This window comes from Dryobates pubescens, chromosome 8 (genome assembly GCF_014839835.1).
Source record: "Dryobates pubescens isolate bDryPub1 chromosome 8, bDryPub1.pri, whole genome shotgun sequence".
NCBI lineage: Eukaryota > Metazoa > Chordata > Aves > Piciformes > Picidae > Dryobates > Dryobates pubescens.
The window spans coordinates 24,233,253-24,247,857 of record NC_071619.1 but is presented as its reverse complement, the minus strand read 5'-3'; the positions used below and the strand labels follow the sequence as shown (position 1 = coordinate 24,247,857).

At 40.6% G+C, this 14,605-nt stretch overlaps 1 protein-coding gene across 4 annotated transcripts in view; it reads left to right on the top strand.

Annotated features, from left to right (window-relative positions):
- Positions 1-14,605, top strand: part of RASGEF1A (RasGEF domain family member 1A) — a 161,623-nt gene that overhangs the window by 122,815 nt on the left and 24,203 nt on the right. Inside the window, exon 1 of one of the 4 annotated variants that reach the window (XM_054163763.1) lies at positions 12,265-12,379. The exons of the other annotated variants lie outside the window; for them this stretch is intronic. Within the exon in view, the coding sequence (XP_054019738.1) occupies positions 12,353-12,379 (27 nt within the window). The 5' untranslated portion in view covers positions 12,265-12,352. Of the gene's footprint in view, positions 1-12,264; positions 12,380-14,605 lie in introns of those variants that run through there. 4 annotated transcript variants of the gene reach the window in all.

Genomic DNA, 14,605 nt, shown 5'->3' with positions numbered 1-14,605 from the left:
AGTAAAGAGGGAAATAATTTGAAATGGCATCTCCTAATGAGCAAATAAAGATCAGGAACCTCAGGATCTGCAAGAGCAAAAATTACCTTTTAACATCTGGTTTTTAAGAGATGAGGGAGAGAAAGAGAAATTGAACTGTGGCCACATACAGAGAAATGCAAGTTGTGTGGTTCAGACAGCTTCAGTGTTGAAAGATTTCAGAAGGTGAACAGATTCCTTTCTCTTTAATGAAGGGGCCCTGACTCTAGGTCTGCTGAACTCTGAGTGAGTGGAAGGCTATTCAGCTCTCTCCTTTGATTGAAAGCACGAGCCTGTTACTTATGAGCTCTCCATAGCTTTCCTTTTAATAGTGAGTTGGGGGAAGGGTAAAAAAAGATGCCTGGAGGAAGGGAAGGAAAAGATAGGTAGCAAAAAGTGCTTGTAACTCAACATGGAACTTCGAGGGATTTGCAGCACAGGTCTCTGGGGAAAGGTTAAAAGCGTACAAGGTAAGCAATGCCTTTCCTAGGCCGATTTTTATTTCCTTAATGTTCACCAACATGTTCAGAAAGCTTCTCGGCACCTTCAATATACCCTTACTGTCCAACTTTCTCCCAGCCTTACTGAAGTATTTATTCTGCCAGCATAAAACTGAAAGAATTGCTGCTGGTTGGGTTTTTTGGGGGTTTTGTTTGTTTGTTTTCTGGTGAAATAATGCTAAAAACCCACTAACTAACATCCTAACCATCCTCACTGTATCAACAGGGAATGTGCAACTTGCTATTGTAAATTGTACACTGCCACAAGCTCTCATCAAACTTTGTGTGGGCTTGAAATGTTCTTTTAGTCCTTGAATTCACATAGATTATCACTAAAATTATATAAAAGATCGTGTTGGGACATTTGCCATAACTATAGAGAAACACTCCTCCAAGTAAGCAGACATGTAAGCAGATTACTTTGCTAGCTCAGTTTTGGAGACTGTATTGCAAGCTCGCTGTTTCTTTTAAAGGTCATCTTTTTGTATGGAAAAAATGAGGAGAAAAAAAAAGGGGGATAGTTTCACTTGAAAGAAATCCACACATATTGCAAATGCTTATTACAGGTGCTTGTATGTAAAGGGCAACAGAGCAACAACATGTCTATGTTTAAGTATATATTTAAGCATTAAACAAAGCTTATCTAAAAATTGTGAACTACCATTGTAATTATTATAGCAGCACTGTCCAGGGGGTTCCCATTGCATAAGGAAGGATGACACAAAACCTCTGTCCTTCCAGGCTCTACCTACATGAGGTATTTGGATTTGTTTTAAAGAGGTCCTGCTCCTACCTAGCAGTCTCCATCCTTCTAAAGAAGAAGAAACTCTTATGGCCTGAAATTATATTAGAAAGGAGGTTGTAATGAAGTGGAAGTCTGTCTCTTCTCCCTAGTATCAGGTGACAGAATTAGATGAAACAGCCAGGGGAGGTTCATATTGGATATTAGGAAAAATTTCTTTACTGAGAGTGGTCAGGCATTGGAATAGGCTGCCCAGGGAGGCGGTGGAGTCAACGTCCTGAGGTGTTCAAGGTATGTGTGGACATGGCACTTTGGGATGAGGTTTAACAGCCACAGTGGTCTTTGACAGTTGGACTCAATGGTCTTAGAGGTCTTTTCCCCTCAAAACAGTTCTAGGATTTTATACACCACAAGAACAATGCTGACTACTGACTTGATGTTCTTTGATGTGTGAAGATATTAAGACAACTGGAGACATTCCAATTATCTCCAGTTCAAAGTTAGGCCAAAATTAGAAGCAACTATGAATAATTCATCTGGGTTTAGTAGAAACAGCAATGCTGAGCAGAATAAAGATGAAAGTTTAGCTTAGCTGTGAGTAGGTGAAACAGGTAAGCAACACTGCTTCCTTAAACAGACACATTAGAATTGTGCATCCTCAAAAGTTCAATTAACAAAACATATGTCAAAACAGAGTTCTGTGACAGATTATAAATTGCTTTCAGATGCAGTTCTGATCTTAGAAACCAAAGTTTCTTGTGAAACTTCCTCTAACTTCTCTATGAGGCTTTTTAGAAATAGTAACCATGTAATTTACAAGGGTTTGACCATAGTAGCCTAGGAGTTGTTTCTAGGTCAAAAGATGCACCTTGGAAGGTTCCTTAGCCGACACATAGGTCAATGCACTAGCCCAGATATTTACAGGATGTTAAACAGTCTATTTCTATTCATTTCAGAAAGCTTAGCAATTACCTGAAAATCTAGCATTTTAATTAAGGAATAAAAGTGTTCCAGAAAGTAATATTTCTCTCATTGGATAAGCTATTCTTGCTTGGATATGTCTTGCTATGATATGTCCCAGAGAAAGACGTCAAGTGGGCATTCCACCAATGCCTTATATTCCTGCAATTCCACTTTTGTAAAAAAAGACTGGATTGCAGAAGATGACCATGATAGTGCAGATTGTAAGAATGCAAAAACATAGATGGCTAGCTCTGGTTTCGGCATTCTATTCAGAGATACATTTTGCTCCTATCCTCATAGTTCTTTCTAATTAGGTGTGATCCAAAGAAAGCCTTTCTGGTTGGGAAATTAGGCTGGCACTTAGGTTCAGTGCCTTGTTATTGACAGTTTTGACGAAGGTAACTTACAACAGACCAGACATGACTTCTTATGGTTTGTGCATGAAGTTATCTGTACTATTATTTACAGCTGATTTACAGTTGCCCTTGCTGAAATCTTGCATTGCCTTCCTTTGCTGACTTCAGTCTCAGTTATTTTGCAAACCATAAAGTGACGACATAATCCAATATTCTCTAGTAACAGTTAACAAGCTTTAACAGCAACATCTAAAATATATCACTTGATAGAATCAGTGGGAACTGCAAAACAACACAGCACACAACAATTTCACAGAATATCTGCTATAAAAGTTAATTAAAGTACTAGCTATTATGAATTATTGTCTTCTACATCATACAATGCTAGGGCAATTCTAGGCTTCCATTTACTTTAGAAAATAAGCACCAATAAAAAGCATTAGCATATACAGTGCATTTCATCTGATTTTACAATTGCAATGGTGTTTGCTAGAACAAACTGCTCCAAGCGAACAAACCCTGCTTTACTACAACAGATGTATGTGTGAGACAAGGTAGGCATTTGACTTCATCTAAGGACACACAGCACAATTGTATTCAACATATAACAGAGATATCAAGTCCCAGTAATTGAGTACTTCAATAATCTCAAATTACTCCTGTATCATCCAATTTTTATGCCAGCGAAACAGTGCATCTGATAAGAAACAGAAGCAGGAATCAATGTGATTTTTTTATTCCCCCTTTGCTGGACTGGTCTTACACAAAGTAGAATAGAGCAAGGAATTCTTCAGTCTATTTCACTGATGCTACGCAGGCTAATGCGTAATCATGGGTGAATGCTGTCTCTAATGTTTAATACTATGCTCATAATAATTCTTGGAACAATATAAAGGCACAGAATATAGTGTCCCCAGTTAGACAGAGAACTCCCCTAATTACTATACATCTATAAAACATTTACACTGAAAACACTGATCAAAATTAAGATAAACTTCATTAATGCATTTGAAAACACAGTTAAGTGACTTAATGAATTTGCAACACTTCATGTAAACCATGCTGGCTTTTTTTTTTTTTTTTAAATTTCAGAATTAAGCTGCCCAATTTCTCTCTAGTTAAATCTACAGCACAACTACCTCCCAGCAGGGTATCTTGAAAATTTGGGACTATAGCTCATAAAGGAATTAATCTCCTACACAAGGAAACAACAACAGCATAAAAATCCAACTTTCAGTGAATCTTCTCAAATTATCAATCAATACTGCAACACTGTTGTATCATTACTATTAAATGGCTGCATTGAAGGCAAGGCACTTTGAAGTTATTTCCCTGCATATATATCGTGTGTGTATATATATACACACACCCCCCCCCTGTTTCACAAACCCAGCCTGTATCTTTCTGTAGCTTTTTTTTTTTTTTTTTTCCTCATCTATACCTACAATCTGGACTCATTTCTACCCACTTCTAGTTCAGGAGAAAAAAGGCAGTAAGGAAAGCAGAAAATCCAGTGAAAATATCTAGAATTCAGACTGCTCCTGTGGTTGATGCTATTACAGCCTTCTCAGCTCTAGGTTCCAAAAGATATCTCACTAACGTGACTATTTTAAGGAGCTTTGGCATCCCACACAAATGAAAATACTACTTTAAAAATAACAAAAAACAAAGATAAGTTTTAAAAAAAAGTCTCCAACCTGAGCTAAACCAGGCTGGCTGCCCATTGTATTGACAGCTTTTGCAGATCCAAGAACTACTGGTAAACTCAAGTTAGTACCAGGAGGAACAAGCTTTCAGTGGGGAAACAATATTGGCTTTAAGTTTCCACATATTTGTGCCTGGGGAATCCCCTTTGAAGTTGCTAGCTGATATGACATCAGTTTCATGCTACTGAAGTGCCTCAGCTGCAGTAAGGCTATAACATCAGAATGCACAGGACTCATGAATTCACTGTAATTGTTTTATACTGTTTGATCCTTCTTCTGGTGAGAAAGAAGGGAAGAAAATAAATTGTAACACTTCAGTAAAATAATAAATCAACCTCCCAAATGATCATTAATATTGGCTCAGTGAACACAAAAAAAAAAAGTGACAAATTCAATAATTATTGTACTGACACCAAAATAACTCAGTCTTAACAAAAATACTGAAACTTAGTATGCCAGGATACACTTTCATATCACTGCCAGTCCTAAATGACAAAGCTGAACAGGTTCAAGGAACACACTGCTTTTTCATCCTCACTTACTTGAATTGTGATTTGATCAATACAAAGCACAGGAAAAAGAAAAGCTCCAGGAAGATCCTATTGTAGTTCACTTGCATCTATCTCCTTATACAGATGGTGTCATAAAGGGTTGGGCCAAGTTAGCTCAGTCATATTAATTCTTCAACTGATTTATGTCAAGATGCTTTAGCAAAAGGAAGACTATATAAATTATTCAGTTGCAAGTAGGGTTTTTTTTGTTTGTGGGGGGGTTTTGAGTGGTTGGTTTGGGGTTTTTTGTTTTATTTTGGTTTTTTTACTTTCAACATTTATGCATATATAGCAGGGTGTTTGTGCATCTGCAAATTGCTTCTCAGCTCAATCTAGAGCAAATACATCATCATATTTTAGTGTTTCACATTCAGCAGTTCATGCTTGGTGAGCCTGAGGCTGTTTCCTAGGATATACAAGACAGGATAAATACATATGCATATCAGAAAATAACCTATATTCTGTACTACATAGCATCGAGTCAATACACATTTGTGGTATGATAGTGCAAGTTCTCCCCATATAGCTAAAATTATGCTGAAACACACTGTAGCTAATAGTCTTATCTACAGGCACATTTCAAAGTTGGTTTGGGGGCTCATCCATCTGTTCACTAGTGCTTGTTATTCATCAAAATACTTCCTCAAAGAGAAATTAATTTTTTAATACTTCATCTGGTGACTTCTTGCTAAAATGAAACCATATTTAACTTCGTTTTCTCAATAGATCTTTTCCTCGATATACAGTTAAGGCTATCACACCTTGATTCTATTTCAAATAAAGTCATTAGAATTAAACCAAAAGCTGCTGACTGCCACATAAATCAAGTAGCTTCTGATTCACTCTGGAACTTCCCTAATAATTGCTGCTGAACTGCTTGGCTGTATCAGCAGAAAGAATCCAAGCAGTAGATGTGTATAGGAACCGAACTATTTGCAGTAATTCAGACAAGACAGATACATCACATTTAATAGAAATTTGTCTGTCACAAGTCAGTCACTGCAAAACAGCTCATCAGCCCAGCATTTTATTTTATAGATGATGGTGAGAAATTTGTAAAACCAAAGACACTGAAAACAGGGGAGAAAAGGGGGGAAGGGAAACTGAACCCACCACTGACAAATAAATCTTCCAAAACACCTGTGGGAATGCTAACAATGTTGTCATAGTTTCTACTAAGGCAAACAGAAGGTTGACTAGTCAGACTGGCAATTTTGATCTGCTAATTGTGATGCCCTGAAGCTTATAACACTAAAAATAAACTTGGGTTTTGTTGAGCTGGTTAAAAGAAATAGCAACAAATGTGCATTTACAAAAATACCATGTCAAGAAGATTGACATCAGCCAACATGCAGATTTTTCTTCCCCTGGGCACCAAATTGCTGATGTATGTACATGCTCCCTTCTTGGCATAATTGATTTTCACTTTGTCTATGGTGGCACATTCTTGGAATAGCTGGTGTCAAAGCAAGTATGAATATGCAAGCAAAGGACACACTAGCTAGGATGAGAACTCCTTCATCTTGAACCCGAGCTTGAACTCAATTTAAAGTAGAATATCAGTTGCTTTTAAATATTCAGCTTAAAAAGACCCTAAGTAAAATTAACAAAACCTGCATAATATAATCCTCTATTCTCCCACGTTATAGTCAAAAAATCAGACCAAATCACAATTATTAAACACCTTTTAAATGCGTTTTCTGCCTTCTTAGAAAACAAGACTCTGAACAGATTCCATCATTTCCAGAAAACATGAATAAAAATGGAAGATATCTACAGCTATAGCAGAAGCAGCTGTTCATCTACACCCCGATTGCCTAAATTGTCATTTATGCATGACAAGATGTAGCAGCTCCTTTAAGCAGAGTAGGCTAAGACAGCTATCTTTTTCTGAGATCTTATCCTTTCATTCTGGCTAGCTCTCCTATGCATTTAAATGACCTGATCTCCTCAGACCCCTGTAACATATTTCTCTTGCAATGTCTTCAATTCAAAGCAGTATAACCCCTTTTTGTTTGCCCTTTTAATTTCTATTTTTTTTTAACAAAGCTGATTCATCCACACCAATCAAGAATATAGTAACAACATCCATAATGTTTCCCAACAGGATGTACCTTAAATGTCAATTAACAGGCAAGATAATTCCTATAAACTACAGACTTGTTTAAATGAAGTATTTATGAAAATGAGAAACCAAACTGACTGGTATTGAATTTTTTTCAGGCAGCTGTGCTAAAATGACCATTAGACTCTCAGTCACTAATTAACAGCAACATACTACTATCATAGGCAAGTTGCATCAGATTATGTTAAATCACCTGTTTTGGCAGAGGCACAAAAAATGTGGATTAGCACCAGGTCTTCTCTTAAATCCTGCAGAAAGGCTTTCCTTTCAAACTATGTCTGAACTACAGTACTGAGTATCAGTGAAAAATCAGTTTCACACTGCTCAGCAAACAGTTATTCTCAATACTGTCACATGGCTGACCTAATGCCAGTGAAAACACAGTCTGCTCCACAGATAGAACTGAATTTTCACAACTAGTGAACTACCTTCAGGTAGAACTAAAACCAGAGAGAGATGGGCCACATGTTAAATCGTTCTTATACTTTCAGCTTGGTTTGCTCTGAAAATTGCTGGATATCTCAGGGATCAAGCTGGTCAAGACCTCTTCATCAAAACATTTTAAAACTGGAAACTACCATTTTCAAACTACAACATTCATTGGTTCTGACTATAGCAGAAAGATTCATTATGTCTTAGGTCAGACAGAGAGAGACTAAGGCACAGACAATAATCACAGACTGATGGTTTAAGTGTTCAGCCTCACTTCAAGTATCAAGTTTTAAAAGTTTTTCTCAGTTCAAAACCACGATTTCAAACTCTCTTCTCCCACTCCCATCTGCTGCAGAGTTATTAATATGCCATCAAGTTATTTTGCAGCATGAATCTCTGAAATTTAGAAATCTTCAGAGTCATCTAAAACTGGTTTGATAACAGCTTTCAAAACTTAAAATTTGTATGCAACAAGCAAATCCTGAACATCTGTGCAGCCCTACAAATAAGACCAAAACCCTAATGCTCCCTAAAGACATTTGCCCAAGGTTTTGAAGGTCTACCTACATACAGCTCCTTGAATTCTGAATTCTTACAAATGGTCTATGCAAAAGCCCCATCAGAGGCCACTGTTATTACTGTTTATGAGGTTTTAATGGCATTTACTGGACGAATTATTTATTTTAGTTCCAGATAAAATGGTTCTGTCTATAACCAAGGCCATTAGTCAACAAAGCCATGAATATAGCACGCATTTTTAATTCACCATTCATTTTCAAGTTCCAAGTAACAGCCATCCAAAATGCACAAACCAGAGTATACTGCTATAACAATACTTGTCATGGTGATGGGCATACAGAAGTTTCTGGAATCATGCTTCTCTGTGGGTATAACATACTCCTGGGATAGAAATTAATGTGCATACACAGGAACCCTCTACACTCTCGCAGCTTTCAAGACCTGTAGATCACAGGGTAACAGTTCAAACTCAACTTCAGGGTATGATACAAGGTTATGCACTAAAACCAGTTGTATTTCAAAAGGCTACTGTGTACATAAAAGAGTGGCAAGAGTCAGATGAAGCCTTGATGACATTTTATTATTTAATCAATACTTTGAAGAATGCCATACGTAAGTCCATTTTCCATTCAGACTTCTTGTCTCTCCCTGCTTCCTTCGCTGCAGATACTGGGGCTTTAAATCATGTTGACATACTCTCTGAAGTGAAACCAAATGTCAATATTAACCATATCTATGTGGAAGGTGAACAAAGAGTGCCTTGAGTAACTTGACAATGAAAATTCCATTTCTATGGGAGTTCTTTTATACTTGAGGTTATAGTCTCAGATGAGCATGAATGAGTAAATTGTGTCCAAAATGCTGTTTTCTAAGACCAGTCAAAAAACCTCAAGTTACTTCTTCCCCTATTCTTACATCTAACTGTATAATCTTCACTACAAGATTGTCCAAATATAGAAACATATACAGTAAGCATAACAGTGTGAAAACATCAACATCTCACAGATGAATACTGAAGCACAGTGGGATTAAATCATTTGTCCAGTAAATCTATAGTGCAAGCAGGAACGGAATACAAATACTGCAAATTCCAATCCAGTTCATTAACCATAGGATAATAGAACACGGTATACTGATGTTAGCCAGTAAAAGAGAGGCTGAAGCAACCTTCCAGGTTGAGACGGTCACAGCATGACTGCTGCTGACTCACCCTGCAGAGAGATACTCTGACAAGCTGGATTGAACCACAGCAGCATTGCCTCAAAAGCAAGCTACAGAACAAACACAGGCTCTGCTGATTGAACTTGCTGTAGGGTCCACCCACCAGCACTGTGAGGCAATGCCTAATGAAAATGTTTTCAAAATGCAAGCAACTTGTTGAGGAGCAGAACTTACACAACTGCAAAAACAATTTGACCTTACGAGTTTCTGTATCAACAGATTTCAACATTCAGAATATAGATAGCTAAAGGTCATCATCCACACTTTACAGAAAGAGAAATGGAAATAAAAAGATAACATGATTTATCTCTTTCACATGAGCTGAATGTAGGTCTTCAGCTTTCCTGATTTATAAAAACAACCTTTCCAACAGCACTGCAATACAGTACCCCAAAAATGAAGCACTGTGTATGTTAGAAAACGACAAAAATACATTTCCCTCGACTCCCATTCTCTAAACACTCCCCCCACTATCGTATACATGCCACTAGGCATGTATACAGACAAGAAATCATAGAATCATTACAGTAGGAAAGGACCCCTAAGATCATACACACACCCTTTTACATATACATGGAAAAAAAATTCTAAACACATTCTGCTGGACTACAGAATGAAGAAGCATGGAAAAACTTTGATATGGTGCCAATAAGTATAACATAAGGAACTGTAGAGAACAGGGTAAGACCCAGCCATTTTCCTCTACATACATTATTTTGGATTTTATCCAAGTATGACAAGAATCAGCTCCTGTGCAATCTGTACTCTGGGGAACAAGTGCAGTCTGTCAGCTCTTCCAGAACGTGGTAGAAATCCTAGGTGCTTTTCATGGTGCTTATTGCATGGTGGTATAACAGGGCTTTGCCTACAGACCAGAGTACTGATACACAACTCTTAGAGAAAGCATGCTTAACTAGCATTGTTTTCCTTAATTCTGAACATGTCTAAATTCCTGTATTTTTTTTGTTTCAATAACAGATCCAACTTCTGAAGTAAAAAAAAAAAAAAAGCACCAAAAAAACCCCCAACAAACCAAAAAACATTCCAAACAAAATCCACAGCCCCCCTCTCCCTCCCCCCCCCCGAAAAAGATTGTTTTTACAAGAGATTGAATTTGTGACTACAGCTCAATTAACTGTATGCTTTTCTAAGAGTAACGTGCATTTCTATGAGTCTCAGCAAATGTTTGAATAAAGCAGGAAAGCAGGTTAGCATAGACACAGAATGAGATCTAATACCTGCTTTTCATGCATACTTACTTGCAGGCTTGCTGATATTCTTAGCTGTACATATGAATTATTAAAGATATTCATAACCTTCACAAAGAAATATATTTATTATATAATGCTAATCTGCTTTCAATAACCTTTTATACAGACCTTGAAGTTGTTCGACTACTGCTTGACAAAACTTTTCCATCACCCTCTGTAAAAGACACCCTCCTCTAGCATTATACCCAAAGATCCTAACATGTACTGGAGCAGGTCAGGCAACTGGATTCAAAGCTTATGCTACCTGGGCACTTCCTTTGTGTCCAAGTGAGGACACCAGTACCCTTGGTTGACGAAAGCCTGAGAGTACACAGGTATCAGATCTGCTGCCAATATTTGCATGCTCTAAAGGTTGTGGAGTAAGCTATAGGAGTAAGATTAACTACAAAATTAACTTGGCAGGGAGGAAAAGGACTGACTTTCCACATCATTGAGCAGCAGAAGCTAATTTAACAAAGACTCTATGGCAGATCTCTATAAAGAGTTGGAAATCCAGAGAATTTAGTAGGCAAGCAGTGAAGATGGTGATTACAGATCTTTCTGAAATGACTGTTTAGGCAGGGAGGTCCCTTCCAACCTAAGCCATTCTGTGATTCTGTGATGATCGTGCCAGCCCTTAAAAGGTGAGGAAACATGAATATATTCCTAGTGCTCTGGAGTATGTACATGTTCCCAAATTTATTTGCCCCTCCTACCTGCCTAGCCCTGCATGCTTATTTCCAAAAACGCTTTCCCAACATAAATCACCATGGAAACTGGTGAAACCTTCTGCTATATATTCACAGAATCATAGAATCATTCAGGTTGGAAAAGGCCCTTGAGATCATCAGGTCTAACCATTAGCCTTACTAAGTTCACCACTAAACTGCCTGGAGACAGAGGCAAATACTGAAACAATCACAAGCAAAATGAGAAACAGGATGTGGAAAATATTCATGAGGGAAGGCTGCAAAGATGGCAGCCCATAGATGTTCCTGGGTATAGGTCAAGGAGATTGTGATGGGGCTGGATGTGCCCAGCAAGCATTTCCACAGGCAATCAGATACTAGATACGCACCCAAGCCTGCAGAGGGGAACAGGGGCTGCCTGCACACCAGCCCTACAGTCTAATGGCCAGCCAGAACTACCAGATACCTGGATCAAGGAATTAGGAAACAGATCCAGCAATAAGAAACACAACCCAGGACTAGGAGGGAGAGCTGGGCCGTGTCGCTCAGCGCTGCGCTAATCGCGAGGGGCACAGCCGGCTTCAGCAGCCTCACACGGCGAGTGCGGGCAAAGGCTCCTGCGCCACGCCTCCCGCGACGCTTCGCACGAGGCTACCCGCGTGAGGGCCGTGACCCTCGAGAACAGCGCGTGGGTAGGCGCGCCGGTAGGCGGAGCCCGCGCAGTCCGTCGTCGCGCTGGGGCGGGCTCTCCACGCTGGGTGGCAAAGCGCACACCGGTGAGGAGTGCTCAGGGTATCATGTCGTGCTCGGGATGTGAAAAACAAATGGCTGGCGGGCTGGTCGCTTAAGAATGGTTTGGAGGGTAGGGGAAAGGGCACCAAATAATAACCAAAACAAAAACCTACGCCAACTCCCCTACCACCCACCCCACCACAAAAAACCCCAAACCCAAATTCAAGCAACCGAAAACAAACAAACCAGGAGGAAAAAAATCCCAGCAGGACGACCAAATGCTTCCAAAAAAAGCACCCATGCGACCTACACTAGCGGTCAGACCTGCGTAAGCCCGAGGCGGTGCCCACGCCCCCGCACCGTTGACTCGGCTCCGTTTGAACGAGCCACGCTTGCGCTCAGCCAACAGGGCGCCGCGCTGGGCCCTGACGTCACGGGCGGCGGGAGTGGGGTCGGGCCGGCCGCGCCGGGCGGCAGCTCCGTCGCGGGCGGGCAGCTGAGAGCTGTCAGCCGCGGGGCCGCCGGCGCTGCCGCCCCTGCCCACACGTATGTACACATCGCCCAGGAAAATGAGGGTAAGCGCCTCAGGACGGTCGCTGCCGTCGTGACCCCCGTCTGCCATGTGCGGACACCAAAGGGGAGAGCGCGCGGCAGGGCAGAGCCCCAGGGTGACGGCTGGGTGGTAGAGAGGGGAAAAACCCCTAGCGGTCGAAGTCGCGGGAGAGTTTGCCTCAGAACTTATCGCGGGGGGAGGGCGGGAGGGGGAAGGACGCCAGTGAGTGTCTTCCGCGGTCATCGCAGCAGAGGTGCTGCGGTAGAGCGGGCGGGGGTTGTCCGGGGCCCCGAGCGTAGCAGGTCGCGGCAGGTGCTGTGCAAGGGCGCCGTCCGCGGCCGCCGCAGCGCTCCCCTCCACTGGCCGCCCCCGAGCAGCCGGGAGCTCGACTATGTAGAGGGAACCGCGAGTTTTAAAGAAACGAGTAGAGTACGGGGGCTGACAGTGCTGCGGCTCTTCACGGTGGTATTAACTGCCCTCACTGCGGGCGCTGCCTCCCTACCAGTGCGGGGGCCTCGACCGATCGGGTCCTTTGACAGTTCTGGAGAAGCCGGCACCGCCGGAAGCGGGTGCTGGTAGCAGCAGCCAGCGCCGCGGGAAGATCCAGGGCTGGGATTCTGGCCTTTGTCGCCCGGCTAAGATCATTACAGGCTGCTCCCGAAGAGGGTCTTTAAAACAAAACTGATGCAACAATGAACGTCTTAAAGGACTTTAAAACACTGGATACAAAACCGGGATCAGCGTCCTCCAAAAGCATATTTTCAGTGTGAGCTTAGTTAGTAGTTAACTTCTCTTAAAACCCGGTGCAACAACATCTTACTAGCCAGGAGTGCCCACCAGTGCCTGTCCAGCCTGAGAAGTAGCTTTCAGCTTTATTGCTATGGTCCTTAAAAGAGGGGAAAAAACCAAAGTGAAACAAACAACAACAACCAAAAAAAACCCACCAACAAAAAATTAGTATGCATAGCAAAGCTGGCTTCTTCATCATATGCTCCAGTGATTTGTCAGATTGTTGTGTACTTCAGAGCTTAGGCCTAAAATAAATCCATGAAATACTGAGTAACTTTAATGCCTATTCATGCAGAATCATAATTTCTAATTTCTTTTGATATTCCATTGAACCCTGGATTTTCTGTTCTATTTGAATCTATGTCCTGAACTTCTGAAATTGATCTGCAATCCTCAGCCTCCCTGGTTGCTATTAAACAGCTGATGTATCCCAATTTACAAGGAATTACACTTCCCTTATATCTGTATCACATAAGAATACCTAAAAGGTCCTTTGGTTAAAGTTGCAACCCAGTGCTACTTGTCAATCTAAAATAGAGGTAAATCTCTCACCTTAATGAGCAAGTATTGTTAATACTGGCATTTTTTCCCTACCAATGTAGCTGTCATCCTTGTGAGTTTAAAAACAAAAATGCTTTGTAACCCAGCTTGTAGATCACTTGGGAGAGTTTGAGAGGAAGAATGTACATTGCATTAAAAGGATACAAAGTACAGTTTTACTCTGCAATTCTTTCAAGTGCTACCAAAAGAAGCCCCAACAAAACAAAACAACCCCCCTCCCCCAAAAAACCCGAAACAACAACAACAAAAACAAACCAAACACCAAAACCAACCAACCCCAAACAATCCCACCCTCATAGCACTTAAGATTTTCAGCAGTTAAACTGGTTTCTGAAAATTTGATACAGTGAAAGAGGACTTGCATCCAAGACACAAATAGTAAGAAACAGCTGTCAGTTTAGAGGTAATAGCAATAGTCTAATCCTTTTTTTCTATATACAAGCTTTTCAAGTGTGACAATGTCATGTTTGTTTCATAGAGGTGAGACAGCAACTAAAGAGTTAATGGTGCATGCTTTTCCCTTTGCCCTCTAAATAGTTTTAACTATTCCAGCAGCCAGGGAGAACTGCTTTGATGCTGAATAGTGTTTTGGATCTTTGCATACAGTAGCTGGATAATTTGTTTAGCCTTTGCATATATTAACTTCAGCCAGTTTAAAACAAACAAATTCCACATTTACTAACAGCTGGGAACTAGGGTGTACTGATACAGCTTGTGCCCAAGGAGGAGGGAGGAGGAAGCCCAAAAATCTTCATGTGGTTTGTGTGTTGTGATAGCAGGTTTGTTTCCTAAGCAAGTGTCTCCAAAGAGACAGTTGTCCATGTCAGAGCAATCATTTCCATCCAGTTTGTGGTTTCATGTACCAAAAAAGGGCAATTTTATTCAGACAATTTTATTC